The sequence below is a fragment of the Lupinus angustifolius genome, chromosome LG05 (assembly GCF_001865875.1).
Source record: "Lupinus angustifolius cultivar Tanjil chromosome LG05, LupAngTanjil_v1.0, whole genome shotgun sequence".
Classification (NCBI taxonomy): Eukaryota; Viridiplantae; Streptophyta; class Magnoliopsida; order Fabales; family Fabaceae; genus Lupinus; species Lupinus angustifolius.
In genome coordinates this window covers 15790220-15805632 of record NC_032013.1, presented here as the reverse complement: position 1 = coordinate 15805632, position 15413 = coordinate 15790220, and the positions used below count along the sequence as shown (strand labels likewise).

General features: G+C 32.7%; 1 protein-coding gene across 1 annotated transcript; it reads left to right on the top strand.

Moving 5' to 3' along the window:
* On the top strand, positions 1463-5868 carry LOC109347906 (AP2-like ethylene-responsive transcription factor AIL1). The gene is made up of 9 exons (XM_019588018.1): positions 1463-2053; positions 2434-3034; positions 3410-3492; positions 3752-3760; positions 3908-3996; positions 4160-4233; positions 4502-4552; positions 4694-4770; positions 5145-5868. The coding sequence occupies exons 1-9, from the start codon at positions 1864-1866 to the stop codon at positions 5723-5725; spliced, it is 1755 nt and encodes a 584-aa protein (XP_019443563.1). The 5' UTR covers positions 1463-1863; the 3' UTR covers positions 5726-5868.

The following is a 15413-nucleotide window of genomic DNA, read 5'->3' as shown; positions in this document are numbered from 1 at the left end:
ACTCATTACTTAGTATTATTAACATTTTATCAAGACTTATTCAATTCTTTTAAAAATAGTTTTGATTCTTTTGAGCATTGCTACTAATATATAAAATGAGAATAAGGTTAGAAGTACCTATTGAAGACTTTAATCTATAATTTCTTGAAGCTTCAATCTTCTATGTCTTCGTAGTTTTCTTCTTTTTATGATATGGTGTCTTCATCAAAACCGTGTCAAGGTCAGGAGCAAGATTTTCTTCACAATTTTAAGTTTTTAGAAACCAAATTAATACATTTAAAAAATTTGACAGACCAAAATATGTCTTTACTCTGTAACTTAGGAAGAAAATATTATATACTAGAAATGTAACAATTTTTAGCGCATTATCCTTGATTCATGTTTAACTAAAATATGAGTAATATATATGAATCAATAAATTTTATACTGATATTAACTATATATTATTTTACATTTTTATTTTTAATTTATTTAGATTGAGATGAAATGTAATCTCATTCAATTTTCACCATCGCTTTGAATATCCATAGTGATTGTTCTTAACATAATAAGAACATTTTTACATATTTTCCAGTATGACATTCTTATTTCTTGAGTTTTGTTCTTAAATAAGAATAGTTCTTGGTGAGGAGATTTGAAATTTATGTGTTGTGATATACTTTATTTATATTATATATTTTATTTATCTTTTAATTTACTATGTTGTAATTTCTGTTATATTTTGAAATTATCTTTAATGTATTTTAATTAATACAATATTTTGTTTTACTTATTTGGGTTCATGTAATTTATTTTTATAAATTAAAATAACTATATTTTTAGTTATAATTTATTTTTAATAAATTATAGCTATTTTTAATTTATTAATTAATAAATAAGGAATTATTTATTAATTACTTATTTATTGTAAAATATAAAAGTGTGGGTAAGTTGTATGAGTTAAATAAGAATAATAATGATAATTGTCATTGTGAAAAAAATTAGATATTATTCTTATTTATAAAAATATTATAATAAATTATAAAATAATATGTAAGAGCTAATGAAGAATAAATTTTTGTTTACTATAGAGAAGCTGGCTCAATTGAATCATCAATTACCTTCCCCGTTCCTGGTGGGTTCAACTTAACCATAATCTCCTGTTCCACAGACCACAGTACTCTTAAATCTCAACCGCTGACCATCTCTCATTATATTTCAAATAAATCAATAGTTATTTTTACAATACAAAATTACAGATATGAAGCTGCGTACACTAGATCACAACCACGGATATTTTGGCATCTCCTCTGTGACATCAATTAATAATAATATTAAAAATTTTCCAACACTGCTACATGCCATGGCCACCTCTGCAGAAATCTGAGAAAGAAACGAAAGAGAGTGGCACAGAACCCAACATTTTCATTAGAAAACAGAAACATAGCTGAGAATATAAGGCAGACAAGCTTTGTCTAAAATTCTCACCCTTCACTTGCATAACCAAAACCAAAACAAATGAAAGAAAACTTCACACTTCTTTAGTCTAGTAGAAAATAGAGATACTCACAAGAGATATCAAAGTTCATTCATATAATTATGAATTGAATATGATACCCTCAAAAGAAAAAAGAACATAAAATAATAAAAATGGAAAATTTTCTCAACCCCATCTTCCCAACTTCCCAAGTTCCAAACCATTACCAGCTTTGAAGTTTGAGCTCAAACTCCAACATTCTCCATTTACATAGAGAAACACACAAACACAAAGTCTTTAGATTTTTTTAGAGAGAGAGAAAGATAGTTGGTGTTTGAGGTGTAAGTGTAACTGTTTGTGGGGATTGTTTTTCTTGAGAAAAGTACTCTAACTTTGTATTTCATAAAATGAATAATTGGTTAGGGTTCCCTTTTACACCTCACTTGAGGATTGATGAAGATTTTGGGAGAGAAAACCAAGACCATGGAGGAGGAGGATCATATCATCCTCATCATCACTTATCTGTTATGCCTTTGCACTCTGATGGTTCTCTTTGTGTTGCTGACTCATTTGGGCACCATTCAGCTCCACCTCAAGGTACTACTGCATGTCACATTAGAAAAAGGATCTCCTGCTCCAAGCCGAATTTTTTTTTATACATTCATTATTTTTTCTATCTTTATTTTGTTGTCATTAGTAGAGACATGATTTGGGATAACATATCTTTATTTGTCTCATTGGAGATATTTTCTTTACTTATTTGGTTGATTCTAAATCTCATATTCTCATCATCTTGAAATGTTTCACTAGTTTGAGAGGTATTTGTTATTGCATGTTAGCAAAAACAAATTCTTGGGCATCTTTGTCTTATAAAGTTTGTTATTTTACTATAAAATCTGTACCTCTAGTGATCTTCTTTTAATTAGCAATAAAATTTGTTTAAGAGTTTTGGGTTTTTGTTGTTGTTGCTTTTATAGAGTGGAGATATGATAATGCAATAGGTGGAGGTAATTCAAGTGAAGAAGGTCCAAAGCTTGAAGACTTCTTGGGTTGCTACTCAAACTCCCCTCTTGCTGAAACCAAAGTCTTTTGCCAACAAGGCACTACAGACCAACATGACCGAAACCGAAACCAAAACCAAAACCAAAACATTTCAAAAATTAATGTTAATATGACACCAAGCTTTAGCACCAACAACAATACTGAGATTGAAACTAGGGAGAATAATAACCTCACAAACCATTCTTCTATGATCCAATCTTTTCATGCATATAATGATAGTAGAACACATGCCTTAATCCCCAACAACAATGGCATGTACAAGTCATGGTCGCAACAAACTCAGTTTTCTGATGCAACAAAACAACCTTCAGCTGAGGCAAATGGGTGTAACTTCCAGTCTTTGAATTTGACTATGAGTCCCACTATTCAAAATAAGGTGGGTGCAATTTCACCTTTGCAAGCTGATGATGATACTCGAAAACGTTCCATAGCCAAAGCTCAAGCTAGGGAACCTGTGCCTCGCAAATCTATTGATACATTTGGTCAGAGAACTTCCCAATACCGTGGTGTGACAAGGTAAGATAATGAAAATGTTTTTTTGTAGGAAAATGTGTATGTTACTATTTTTTGTGAATAAGATTAGAAAACATAACTTCCTTTATTTCATTCCTTAAATTCTTCACCCTGATCATTATACTATCCTTTGTCACCAGACCAATTTTGATTCCCTAGTGGAAACCTTGTTAATTAGAAAGAGTGTAATGTCTATGTACATTCGGTGTAAAATACATTTTATGCATTTATTTAAAAGTCAATGATAATTAAATATGAATTTGGATAATGTTAGAGGTGTAAAAAACTCTTATTTTTTCTCTTCAAGAAAATAAAATCTTAACTTATATATTTGCTGAATTTTGTTCTTTTTATTTTTGGGTTCATGAATTTTGTTAGGCATAGATGGACTGGGAGATATGAGGCTCATTTGTGGGATAATAGCTGCAGAAAGGAAGGGCAAACAAGGAAAGGAAGACAAGGTGAGAAAAAAAGCAAATTTTTTTGTACTTTTTATGATTTATTGTCATTTCTCATTGACTAAAGAAAAGCAAGTTTTGGAAGCATTTTCATGAACTGAACAAGTCCTTTTAGCTTTAACCATTTAAATTATTATTTTTTTCCTTTCTTTTTCTACTCCCCCCTCTTGATTTGAGAAAGAATATATATTAACGGTTTGTTTCATGCATTGCTTGGATTCTTTCTCCTTTCATGGCTTCTGCTTCTTTCAAATCTTCACAGTTTACCTTGGTAAGTGACTCTCACATGCATTGCTGTTTAAAAAAGCAACAATAACTGGTTATATATGCTACTAGAATATGAAGCATTGGAAGGTGTGCATGGTTTTTCAGAATAATTGGTTCCTTTTGCCAAATAATATTTATATATTATTGCTAGGTGGTTATGACAAGGAAGAAAAAGCAGCAAAGGCGTATGACTTAGCTGCACTCAAGTATTGGGGTCCAACAACTCACATAAATTTCCCTGTAAGGTTTCTCCAATACTAGACTAGGAACACTACAAAAAAGAAGGGGAAAAAGAGAGCAAATTAAATTATATACAAAAGTCAAATCTATTTTCTATATTTAAGCTATTTAGCTTGAACCATTATGTGCTACCTTTGATCTGTCCTGCTTTTTAAATATTTAGTTAAGCACTTATGAGAAAGAACATGAAGAGATGAAGCACATGAGCAGGCAAGAATTTGTGGCTAATTTAAGAAGGTATCATTAATTTTTTGAGTGAATACTCACTTTAATTTTTAAGAATTTTTGTGTTTATCAATTTAATCCCAGAGAAATTTTTTAATCAAAATTAGTACTCAATGATCGCGAATGTAAGTCAAAATAGTTCCTAACCGGTGTCATAAAACAGACTAAAAATGGTTAATTTGAACAACATTTATTACATTCTCTTATTTATTTTTTCCCTTTCTTTTTCACCTCTATAATTCAATATTAAGGAAATGTACTTTTTGTTTCTCTTGTTCAGGAAGAGCAGTGGATTTTCAAGAGGGGCCTCTGTCTATAGAGGAGTAACAAGGTATGGCCAAAAAAGTGATTGTCCTAAACATTTAAAACTTTAGTAAAATTTTCCATGAATTATTTACTGCAATTTCAGCTTTTAAATAAACATGGCCAATTATTGGCAAACATTTATCTTTTCCCTCTTGTATTATTTCAGACACCATCAACATGGAAGGTGGCAGGCTCGGATCGGAAGGGTTGCTGGAAACAAGGACTTGTATCTTGGTACATTCAGTGAGTTTCTCACCCCTTACCTATGTCTAAAGCTTCCTTTTCCCCCTTTAAGTTGAGTATTTCCACCTTTTGTAATGTATGATAGTGATATATGATAAAATGTAATTTGCACTCTGTTATATTTTATCAGCATTTGCACACAAATTTTTGCAAAGTTGATCAGGGTATAAATGAACTAAGGTGTATTATATAGTGATTGGAGATGTTAATGTTATCAATATATACTATATAATTGTAAACTTATCACATAAGTATATAACAACCTGGTTGCAAAACCATATGTGATTTGCATATTTGATTTTTAAATCAGTTTTCACAGTTTCTGATTTTAATTCCATAGGCCATTCTAATTAGTTAACCATAACATGCTACAGGTACACAAGAAGAAGCTGCTGAAGCATATGATATAGCAGCAATCAAGTTCAGGGGAACAACTGCTGTGACCAACTTTGACATTAGTAGGTATGATGTAAAGAGAATTTGCTCAAGCTCAACTCTAATTGCGGGTGACCTTGCGAAACGGTCTCCAGAAGACTCAGCTCCCGCTGCGGCTGACTCCGAGGACTTTAATTCATCGACATCTTCTCAGCCAACTCCTTTGGCTATAACCGAGAGTGAACGCTCCGAGGAATTGTCAAGCATGGTGTTGAATGCCAACTGTGATGAGCAGGCAGTGACCGAGAGTGGAAACGCCAACAATGTATCTGAATCATCGCAAGAGTTTTTACCAAGCAACAAGAATGAGTTGAACCCTCAAAGTCCTAAGTCTTCTGTGGGATTGCCCAATGAGTTTGGGGTGAGTGGAGCAGATTATGGACATGGGTACTTCACACTACAAGGACCAAAATATGATGATGATGATGGAAACAATGAAAATGACCACATGAACAACAACCGTATTGAAAATTTGGGGTTGGTTAATCAAGTTCCTATGTTTGCTTTGTGGAATGAATGAGATGAAATGTTGAGATTAAAGAAATTAGCATATGAAAACTAAGATTTGATGGCAGAATTATTTAATGGCCATTGTAATTGGTATGGTAGTTTGCTTTATGTTGAAAGATAGGGATCCAATAAGTGTTTGATTCCGTTTGGGTTTAGTAGCTATGTTATTGTACTATAACATGATTTCAAGTCTTCTCTATAGTACCTGAGAATACCTTATTGGAATATAAGGAGAATGAGATTTTTCTGAGTTTAATTTTTTATTAAAAAATAACTTAAAATCATATTTATTGAAAATTTATTTGTACGGTGTGTCGAAACCTTTTAAAGTATATTCATTCACAATTATTCTTTGAAGAAAAAAAGGGTGCATTCCATTCCCACCCTTGGATTGGTACTTCTTCCTTGACTACAAGGGAAATTGTCAAGCCTGAATATTAGAAAATTGATTCAGTTTGTGACGCAAATAAAACAAGACAATTGAAAATGGGGAATGAAAAGAGACACGTGTCTTATCCCGTACAGAAAAAACAAAACAGACTGCAGAGGCATTATCCTACTTAGCAGGTTAGCATCATAAGGTTACTTTCTGAGAATTTCTTTAGCCTGAATTGTTATCTTCTGAGAATTTTTTTAGCCTGAATTGTTATCTTCATTTCATATCTTTTATATTTAACATTATAAAAACATGCCTATTGTTGGACTCTTGTATTTGTCAATCCACTTTCCTATTATTTGTAATGTGTAATATATATATTATAAATGTCAAATATGTAAGTATTAGATGACAACTAGAGAGAGTGAATTAGTTGTCTCGTTTATTTGATCAATTTTTTTGCTATGAAATAGAGAATTTGTTGCGGCGGAAATAATGCAGAAAAATCACAAAGTAAAAACAGTAAAAGTAAGAGAGTAAAGAGAAGATAGAAAGTACTTAGAGATTTTATACTATTTCACCTTCATGTCCATCAAAGGCTATGTCCAGTACTCTTGCAGCACAAGAGATTTCTTTACATGATATTATGAGCTGCAATTACAATTTTCCTCACCGAGATTCCTTGTACGTCACACACTCACTAATACCTCTCACCCTTTGAAAACAATCTTTCCAAGTACACTATTCTCCATCTCACCACACCCTTTGATAAAAAGTTACAACAACTAATGAAGAAAACTTTCTAGGGCAATGGTTGCCTTACAAGATATAAAATTTCTATAACTTGCAATCCTTTTGTTCTTTCAACACTTAGTATACAATCCTCAAGATGTGTTTAAGTTTGAAAAACTTTAGAACAAACACTTTATGCAACTTCAGAAAATTATGAAAGTGTGAAAGTTGTATGATTTGTGTGAAAGATTGGATGATAATTAGTGTCACGAAATGTGTGTTCCTTGGCCTTTAAGTAGGCTTCAAACAAGTCAATATACTCTTATATGAAGATGAGACACGATTGGAATGAAACTCGTTCAGTTTGGATGAAAGCTGTTGAGTTCTGATTTGAAAATTTGGTTTAACAACTCTCTATAATCGGTTACTGAAGCATGTAACCGATTACCCAAACATCATGTCCAATTGAGTAATCTGTTACTGCTTATAGTAATCAGTTACACTATGTTGATTTTTGTTGGATAACTCAAGAGGAGAGTATGGTTGGAAGATGAAATAATTTTTTTTAACAATATCAACATGTGAATTTATGCAAGTTATGTGTTATACTTTGATTAAACCATATACCATGTCTTAACCTTCCATCTAGTGTCCTAAGATATAAAAGATGATTTTCAAACCTTGCATAATACACTATACAATAGTTAGCTGCCACTCATCAGAGTAGGTTGTCACATTCTACTTCACCCATTAACATTGTTTAGCCTTAAATACAAGTTGCTTAAAATAGATGTTTTGATATGACATGTGAACTAAGGTGTACGCTATACTTTTTAGTTACCTTGTTAACACTTTAAGAAGAATCATTTTGGATCTTGAAATCAAGTTTTAGGTGATCAATCTAAAACCACATTAAGATCTTCTTAAAGAATCAATATAATCAAAATAATAACTTGTATAATTGAAGAAGAAGATAAAAATACAAGAACTTACACCATAGTCCAACTTTTTGGAGCATTAGCCATCCATCAAAGATTAGATGCTTTTGGTTCCAAATAAGGGTGGCAATTGGATGAATATGGATTTGGATCATAATGGATGAATGAAAAGCCATCCACCAATCCATATAAATCCATAAAATGACATTTCTAAACTACCAAATCCATCCATATCCAATGGATTCTAATCACCCATTACATCCATATATCCATTTTAATGGATTGGATGGATGTATATCCAATCCATTTTTTTATTTGAATTAAAGCATTTTTTGGAAGGAAAAAAATCCTTTTAAAAATTATTATTTAATAAAACATTTTTAAAAATCAATTTGAAAAACATTTTTAAAAAGTATATTTTTTAAAAACACTATTTAAAGATTCTCAATATTTAAATTTACATGTGAAAGCTCTAAAAGACAACATTGTAGGTGAGGTCAGAAATATTGTATTGTACAATCATACATTTTTTCTTATGCTCAATCATGACACAAAATGTAATACCAATCCTTATCGAATCTTTTTGAAAGAATGCTTTGATAAAAATGATAATACTGTTGAATGAATCTTTTTGTTAGAAAGAATGTAATTTATATCACTGGTATCAAAATTGGTTCGTGTCCGCCGGTCCAACCGGTGAACTGGTCTTAATACTGCTATGATACAACATTTATACCGGCCTTGCAATTATACCGGTAAAAACTGGTTATACCTAGCTACTGGCCATGTTTCTTCATGGTGGAAGAACCTACCTTTCTTCATGTCGAAGCAACCTTTTTCTCATGGTTATTGTCCTAATTTTGGTTGGTTACTTGCACTTTTGGCATGATTCCTTTTTGAGTTATGCATTTTACTTGGCATACCTAGCTTGGGTTTCTTCAAGGTAAGTAAGGTACCTTTTTTCAAACATAAGCCATATTTTTGGTTACAAGCAAAGCACATAACATGCCATGTTTAGCTTGTTTGTTTTGAGCAATTCTTTTTGTGCTTGTGGTTTGTGATTTTGCATGAATTCTTGGCTATCTTTTGGATTAATTCTTTTTGATTCAATTTCCCACAAAATTCAAAGAAAACTTGGAGAAGAGGTGATCACAAATTAATTTATTCAAACCTACAAAATTTATCTAAAAAAGTGTTGAATTAAGTTGGTTTTCAAACGTTTGCATAAGATAAGTGTCCTAAAATGTATATGAAAATATTTTTGGCACTTACCAGTCGTTTTCAAGAAGTCGTGTCAAATCCAATGGACTAGCCTCTGAAGAAATTGGTTGCTTCCTTTGACACACATTGGTATGTTGTGTCTTGGTCTTTGATGAAGAAGCCATGAAATTGAAGTTTGAAATTTCTAGGTTTGAGGTTTTGAGAAATTTGGGGTTTTTTATTTAGTGTTCTAAACATGAAAATGATGGTTGTAATGTGTTTAGAATTGAAAATACGATAAAAATTGACTAAAAAATCACTCAAAATGGTTGAAAAAAATGAGGTTTTTCGAAGAGGAGGGGTCACCACGTTTTGGAGAGGGTTGAAGGAGAAATATGAAGTTTCTAAAAATGGGGAAATCACTTTAAATACTGCACAATGTAATTAGTTACTTAGGATAGAGTAATCGATTACATTAGTGAAAAATACCCAGTTTTTAGAAATTCAACTTAGTGTAATCGATTACTATCTAGTGTAATCGATTACAATTCCTTACTGTTTCATCCACTAATCGGTTACTCACCAGAGTAATCCGTTACGGTCCCTAGTTTTTGAAAACCCTCAGACATCTAATGTATGGTAATCAGTTACTCAAGTGTAGTAATCGATTACATACCCCAAAAATATGAAATTTAAGCAAGTTTAAGCACAAGTAGGCATAAGATAATCATAATGAAGCAAACATATAAGCATGTTAACACATTTAAGACAAGTTAGCTCCATGAAGTATGCCTAATTCACATATAATCTTTTAGAAAGGTTCTTTAGCTAAAAGTTTAGTAATGATGTCTGCTAGTTGGTCATGTGTATCAACAAATTCCAAGAGTACATCTTTCTATTGGACATGGTTCCTAAGGAAGTGATGTTTTATATCAATATGCTTGGTTCGGGAATGCATCACTGGATTCTTAGTCAGGTTATAACACTAGTATTGTCACATTTCAAGGGAATGCATCCTAATTCCAAGCCATAATCTCGTAAGTGTTGTTTAAACCACATCATTTGGGCACAAAAACTTCTTGCTGTTATGTATTCTGTCTCAGCAGTACTTAGAGCAGCACATGCTTGCTTTTTACAAGACCATGAGACTAGTGCATTTCCTAGAATATGATAAGTACCACTAGTACTTTCCCTCTCATTTTTGTATCCAGAAAAATCTGAATCCGAGTATCCCACCAAGTCACATACAATTCATTTTGGATACCATAATCCCAAAGCAGGTATGCCTTTTAAATATTTCATTATTCTCTTAACGGCAGTGAGATGTGACTCTTTGGATTTTGATTGATAACATGCACAAAGACATACACCACAAATGATATCTAGTCTACTTGCAGTAAGATAAAGTAGGCAGCCGATCATACCTTGATACTTTGAAATATTAATACATTTTCCTGCTTCATTAGTATCGATGTATGTTCTAGAACCCATAGGAGTGGCAATCGCTTTGCATTCATCCATCTCAAAGAGCTTTAGCAAATCCCTACAATATTTGGATTGAATAACAAATATGTCATCATTGAGTTGTTTGATTTGAAGTCCAAGGAAGTAGTTCGACTTTACCATCATGGACATCTCAAACTCTCCTTGCATCATCCTACCAAAATAACTACACAATATATCAGTAGTAGAACCGAAAATAATATCATCAATATATATTTGAACAAGTAGAGTATGATGATCTATTTTCTTAATAAATAGTATAGTGTAGACCTTTCCCTTTGTAGCCTTTATCAAGTAAAAAGCTTGTTAGATGATCATACTAGGCACATGGAGCTTGGTTTAAGCCATAAAGAGCTTTCTTAAATTTATATACATAAGAGGGATGTTTATAATCTTCGAAACCCGGAGGTTGTTTGAAATACATCTCTTCCCAAATATAACCATTTAGAAATGCGCTCTTTATGTTCATTTGATATAACTGAAAGTCCAAAGAGCATGCATATGCTAGCAATAATCTAATGGCTTCAAGTCTAGCAATCAGAGCAAAGGTTTCATCAAAGTCTAAACCTTCTTCATAGTTGTATCCTTGGGACGCAAGTCTTGCTCTATTTCTCACAATAATACCATTTTTGCCTGACTTATTTCAAAAGATCCAACGAGTTCCTATGACATGCCTATCATTGGGTCTACGGACAAGTTCCCAAACCTTGTTTCTCTCAAACTGGTTAAGTTCTTCTTACATAGCAAGAATCCAGTGCTCATCCTCGATTGCATCATCAATCTTGGATGGTTCAACTTGAGAAACAAAGGCCATGTTAAGACAATCGTCATTCAATTTAGGTTGAGTGGTAACGCCCTTACTTATGTCACCATTGATGTTGTCAATAGGATGATATCAATGAGTTCTTCATTCTTTAGGCAAATCAGAATGAATATGCTCTTCTTCTGATGGTAGATCATCATCTATTTTTAATTGCTTTATGTTGGTTGTTGTTTCAGTAATGAAATTTTTTCTTAGAGAAGAACTAGGTAAGTTATCATCATCAGAATTAGACTTATCCTCCATAATTGGATTAGTGTCATTAAAAGACACATGAATGGATTCTTCAATGGCTAATGTTCTCTGATTAAATATTCTAAAAGCTTTGCTTGTAAGAGAATAGCCAAGGAAAGTTCCTTCATAAGCTTTTGCATCAAACTTACCTAAGTTATCCTTACAATTATTAAGCACAAAGCATTTACAACCAAACTCATACAAGTGAGAAATATTTGGTTTTCTACCTTTGAAGAGTTCATATGGGGTTTTGTTAAGAATTTGTCTTATTAAAACTCGATTGGAATCATATCATGCCATACTGACTACATCATCCCTAAAGTACTTCGGGAGATTAGTCTCATTCAACATAGTATGAGCTAGTTCCTTCAAAGACCTATTCTTTCTCTCTACAAAATCATTTTGTTATGGTGTTCTAGGAGCAGAGTAATTGTGGTTGATACCAAGATCATCACAAAATTCCACAAAAGAAGCAATTTGAAATTCTCCCCCATGATCATTTCATATAGTAGCGATTTTCAAGGACTTCTCATTTTGTATTCTCTTAGCATATTTGCTAAAGGCATTAAACACCTCATTCTTGTGTACCAAGAATATAGTCCAATTGTATCTTGAAAAATCGTCTACTATACAAGAGCATAGTAGATACCACCATAAATTTTGGTCCGAGAGGGGCCAAATAAGTCCATGTGTAGCAACTGCGATGGTCTCTCGGAAGAAAAGATATGCTTTGGTTTGAAAGAAGTTTTTGTTTGCTTACCCTTTGAACAAACACTACATAGTTTGTCTTTCACAAACTTCATGTTTGGTAAGCCAACAACAAAATCTTTCTTAGTTAATTTATTCAAATTATCCATATGAATATGATCCATTCTCCTATGTCAAAGCCATCCATCATTATCTTTTATAGCTAAACACATATTGGGAAGAGAAGAATCATTTAAAGCCATCGTATAGATATTATTAATTCTCTTACTAACAAGTTTAGAGTTTTCGAATACCTTCCTTTCAATGAAGCACTTGTGGGGATAGAATGCCAGATGGAACCCCTTGTTACAAAGTTGACTTATACTTAGTAGGTTGTACTTGAGTCCTTCAACACATAGAACTCTTTCTATTGTAGTAGAAGGTGGCTTCCTGACTCTACCAACTCCAAGAATTCTTTGTTGTTGTCATCATATGTGATGTAGCCATTGTCCCTTGGATTAAGGATAAAGCATTTTCCTTTGTTGCACGTCATATGTTTTGAGCAACCGCTACCAAAAACCATAAATGACAGGCAGCTCCCAATCAATCTTACAAAATAGATTAAGTTATATTAGTACCTAATTTGATTTGGGTCCTAGATGGTTAGCACCTTTCTCTACCCATTTAAAATGTCCTAAGGGCACCCATATTTTCTAATCAAGCATATATATGTGTATGCCCAAAGTCCTTACAATAAGTGCATATGGGTTGATGCTTATGTATCCTTGTTTTAAGTTTATTTATTTCATGAGTATGGATACTTTGGTTTTGAAAAGATAATTTTGTAGAAACCTCTTTTTTCTTAGATGAAGAGGTTTTTGAAAAACCAAGATCTCTACGGTTGGTGGAGTGTCTCTACATTTTTAACATGCTATCCAAGTTCTTACTACTCTTGATTAGATTATTGAGTTCTAGACTCAAAGTAGAAATTTTGTTTTTAAGAGTAAAATATTTAGAACATGATGAAGAAGACGATCTATTTCTAAAAATGTCTAACTCAGATTTTTGTTTGACAATAGTTTTGAGAGTTTGACATATTCATTATGTAACTCATTAAAGGCATTTTGTAATTTAGAAATAGGTGGTTTATCTATAAGTTCAGATTCACTAACCTCCTCATCATTAGAATGATGAGACACCATTGAGGATAGATGAACTTGCTCTTCATTTTATGGTTCTGAAGTTGAACGCGTGTCATTGCCCTCCCATGCTATGTAAGAACGTCTTCCACTCTTCTTTTCTGATTTCCCTTTGAAGGGATTCTTCTTTAATGTAGGACAATCGATTTTCATGTGACCAGGTTTTCCACATTCAAAACAATTGAAGGTTTGGTTTGAAGTGGAAGCCTCATTGCTCTTAGTGAATCTTCTAGCTTGTCCAACCCTTGAACCTTTATTTTTATTGAGGAAATTGCTGAACTTTTTCACCAGCATGCTCATATCTTCCATGTCTTCCTTTTCTGACTCATCTCCAGAAGTTTCATATGCATATGTCTTTGCCTTGAGAGAAATATTATTCCTTTTCTTTTCTCGCTCTTCATGTTGGTCAAGTTGGCTTAACTCCAACTCATGTTCCTACAATTTTCAAAAGAGTGAAGCCATAGACATTTTTGATAGAATTTTCTTTTCAGAAATGGCTGTCACTTTGGGTTGCCATGTTCTTGCTAATGACCTTAGAATTTTCAAGTTCCGGTCACTATTTGACAGCATTTTGTGAAGTGCATTCAAGTAGTTTGTAAGGTTGGTTAATTTCTTTTGAAGATCAAATATATTTTCTCCTGGTTTCATGCGGACTCATACTCTTGGGAAAGAGTATTGAGTATAGATCACTTGAATTCTTCAGTCCCACATCTCCTTTGCGGATTTGTAATTTGACACTCTAAAAAATTCATATATTCTTAGGGTTGAAGTGAGGATATTTTTGGCTTTAAGGTCATATTGTACTTTCTTTTTATCCTCATCGTTCTAGATGAATTTTTGTTTAGTCTCCCTTACACCTTTGATCACAGTAAAGGGTTCATAAGGCCCTTCCTCAATCGCATTCCATATGTCAAGGTCCTGAGATTCTTTAAAGATTCTCATCCTTATTTTATAGAAATAGTAACATTCTCCAACAAAACTTGGAGGCCAATTGATGCTGGAACATTCTCCAAAAAAGGATCTAGAGGCCATCTAAGTCTTTTCGGAATAACATACCCAAACTAAGCTCTGGTGTCATTTGTAAGTATTAGATGACAACTAAGAGGAGGAGGTGAATTAGTTATATGGTTTATTTGGTCAATTTTTTCTTTTGAAAAAGACAGTTTGTTGCAGCGGAAATAATGCAGAAAAATCACCAAGTAAAAATAGTAAAAGTAAGAGAGTAAAGGAAAGAGAGAAAGTACTCCAAAGCTTTATACAACTTCATCTTCTTGTCCATCGATCGCTACATCCAGTACTCTTGCAATAAAAGATATTTATTTACTTGATATTATGAGTTGCAATTACAATTTCTCTCCCCGAGACTCCTTGTATATCATATACTCATAATACCTCTCACCCTTGGAAAACAATATTTCCAAGTACATTTTCCCTTTCTCACCACACCCTTGTGATGAAAAGTTTACAACAATGAGTAAGGAAAACTTTCTAGGGCAAGGATTGCCTTAGAAGATATAAAATTTCTATAACTTGCAATCATTTTGCTCTTTCAAAATTTAGCATACAGTTCTCAAGACGTGTTTAAGTTTGGAAAACTTTAGAGCAAGCACTTAATGCAACTTCATAAAATTCTGAAAGTTTGGAACAAAAGTTGCATGAAAAAGTGCAAAGAATTGTATATGAAATTTGTGTGATTTTAGTGAAAGATTGGATGATAATTGGTGTCACGAAATGGGCGTTCCTTGGCCTTTAAATAGGTTTCCGACTAGCCAACATACCCTTACAAGAAGCCAACAACTTAATCTATTTTGTAGAATGAAACCCATTCAATTTGGATGAAAGCTATTGAGTTTGAATTTGAAAATATGGTTTAACATCTCTCTATAGTCGTTTACTGAAGCATGTAATCGATTACCCATACATGTATCTGATTGAGTAATCGGTTACAACTTACAATAATCAGTTACATTATATTGATTTCTGTTGGGCGGTAAGTGCCAAAAATGCCT

Coding starts and splice junctions, on each gene's coding strand:
- LOC109347906 (XM_019588018.1), top strand. CDS start 1,864: ATGAATAATTGGTTAGGGTTCCCTTTTACACCTCACTTGAGGATTGAT. Junction 3,035..3,409: donor CAATACCGTGGTGTGACAAG/GTAAGATAATGA, acceptor GAATTTTGTTAG/GCATAGATGGACTGGGAGAT. Junction 4,771..5,144: donor CTTGTATCTTGGTACATTCA/GTGAGTTTCTCA, acceptor AACATGCTACAG/GTACACAAGAAGAAGCTGCT.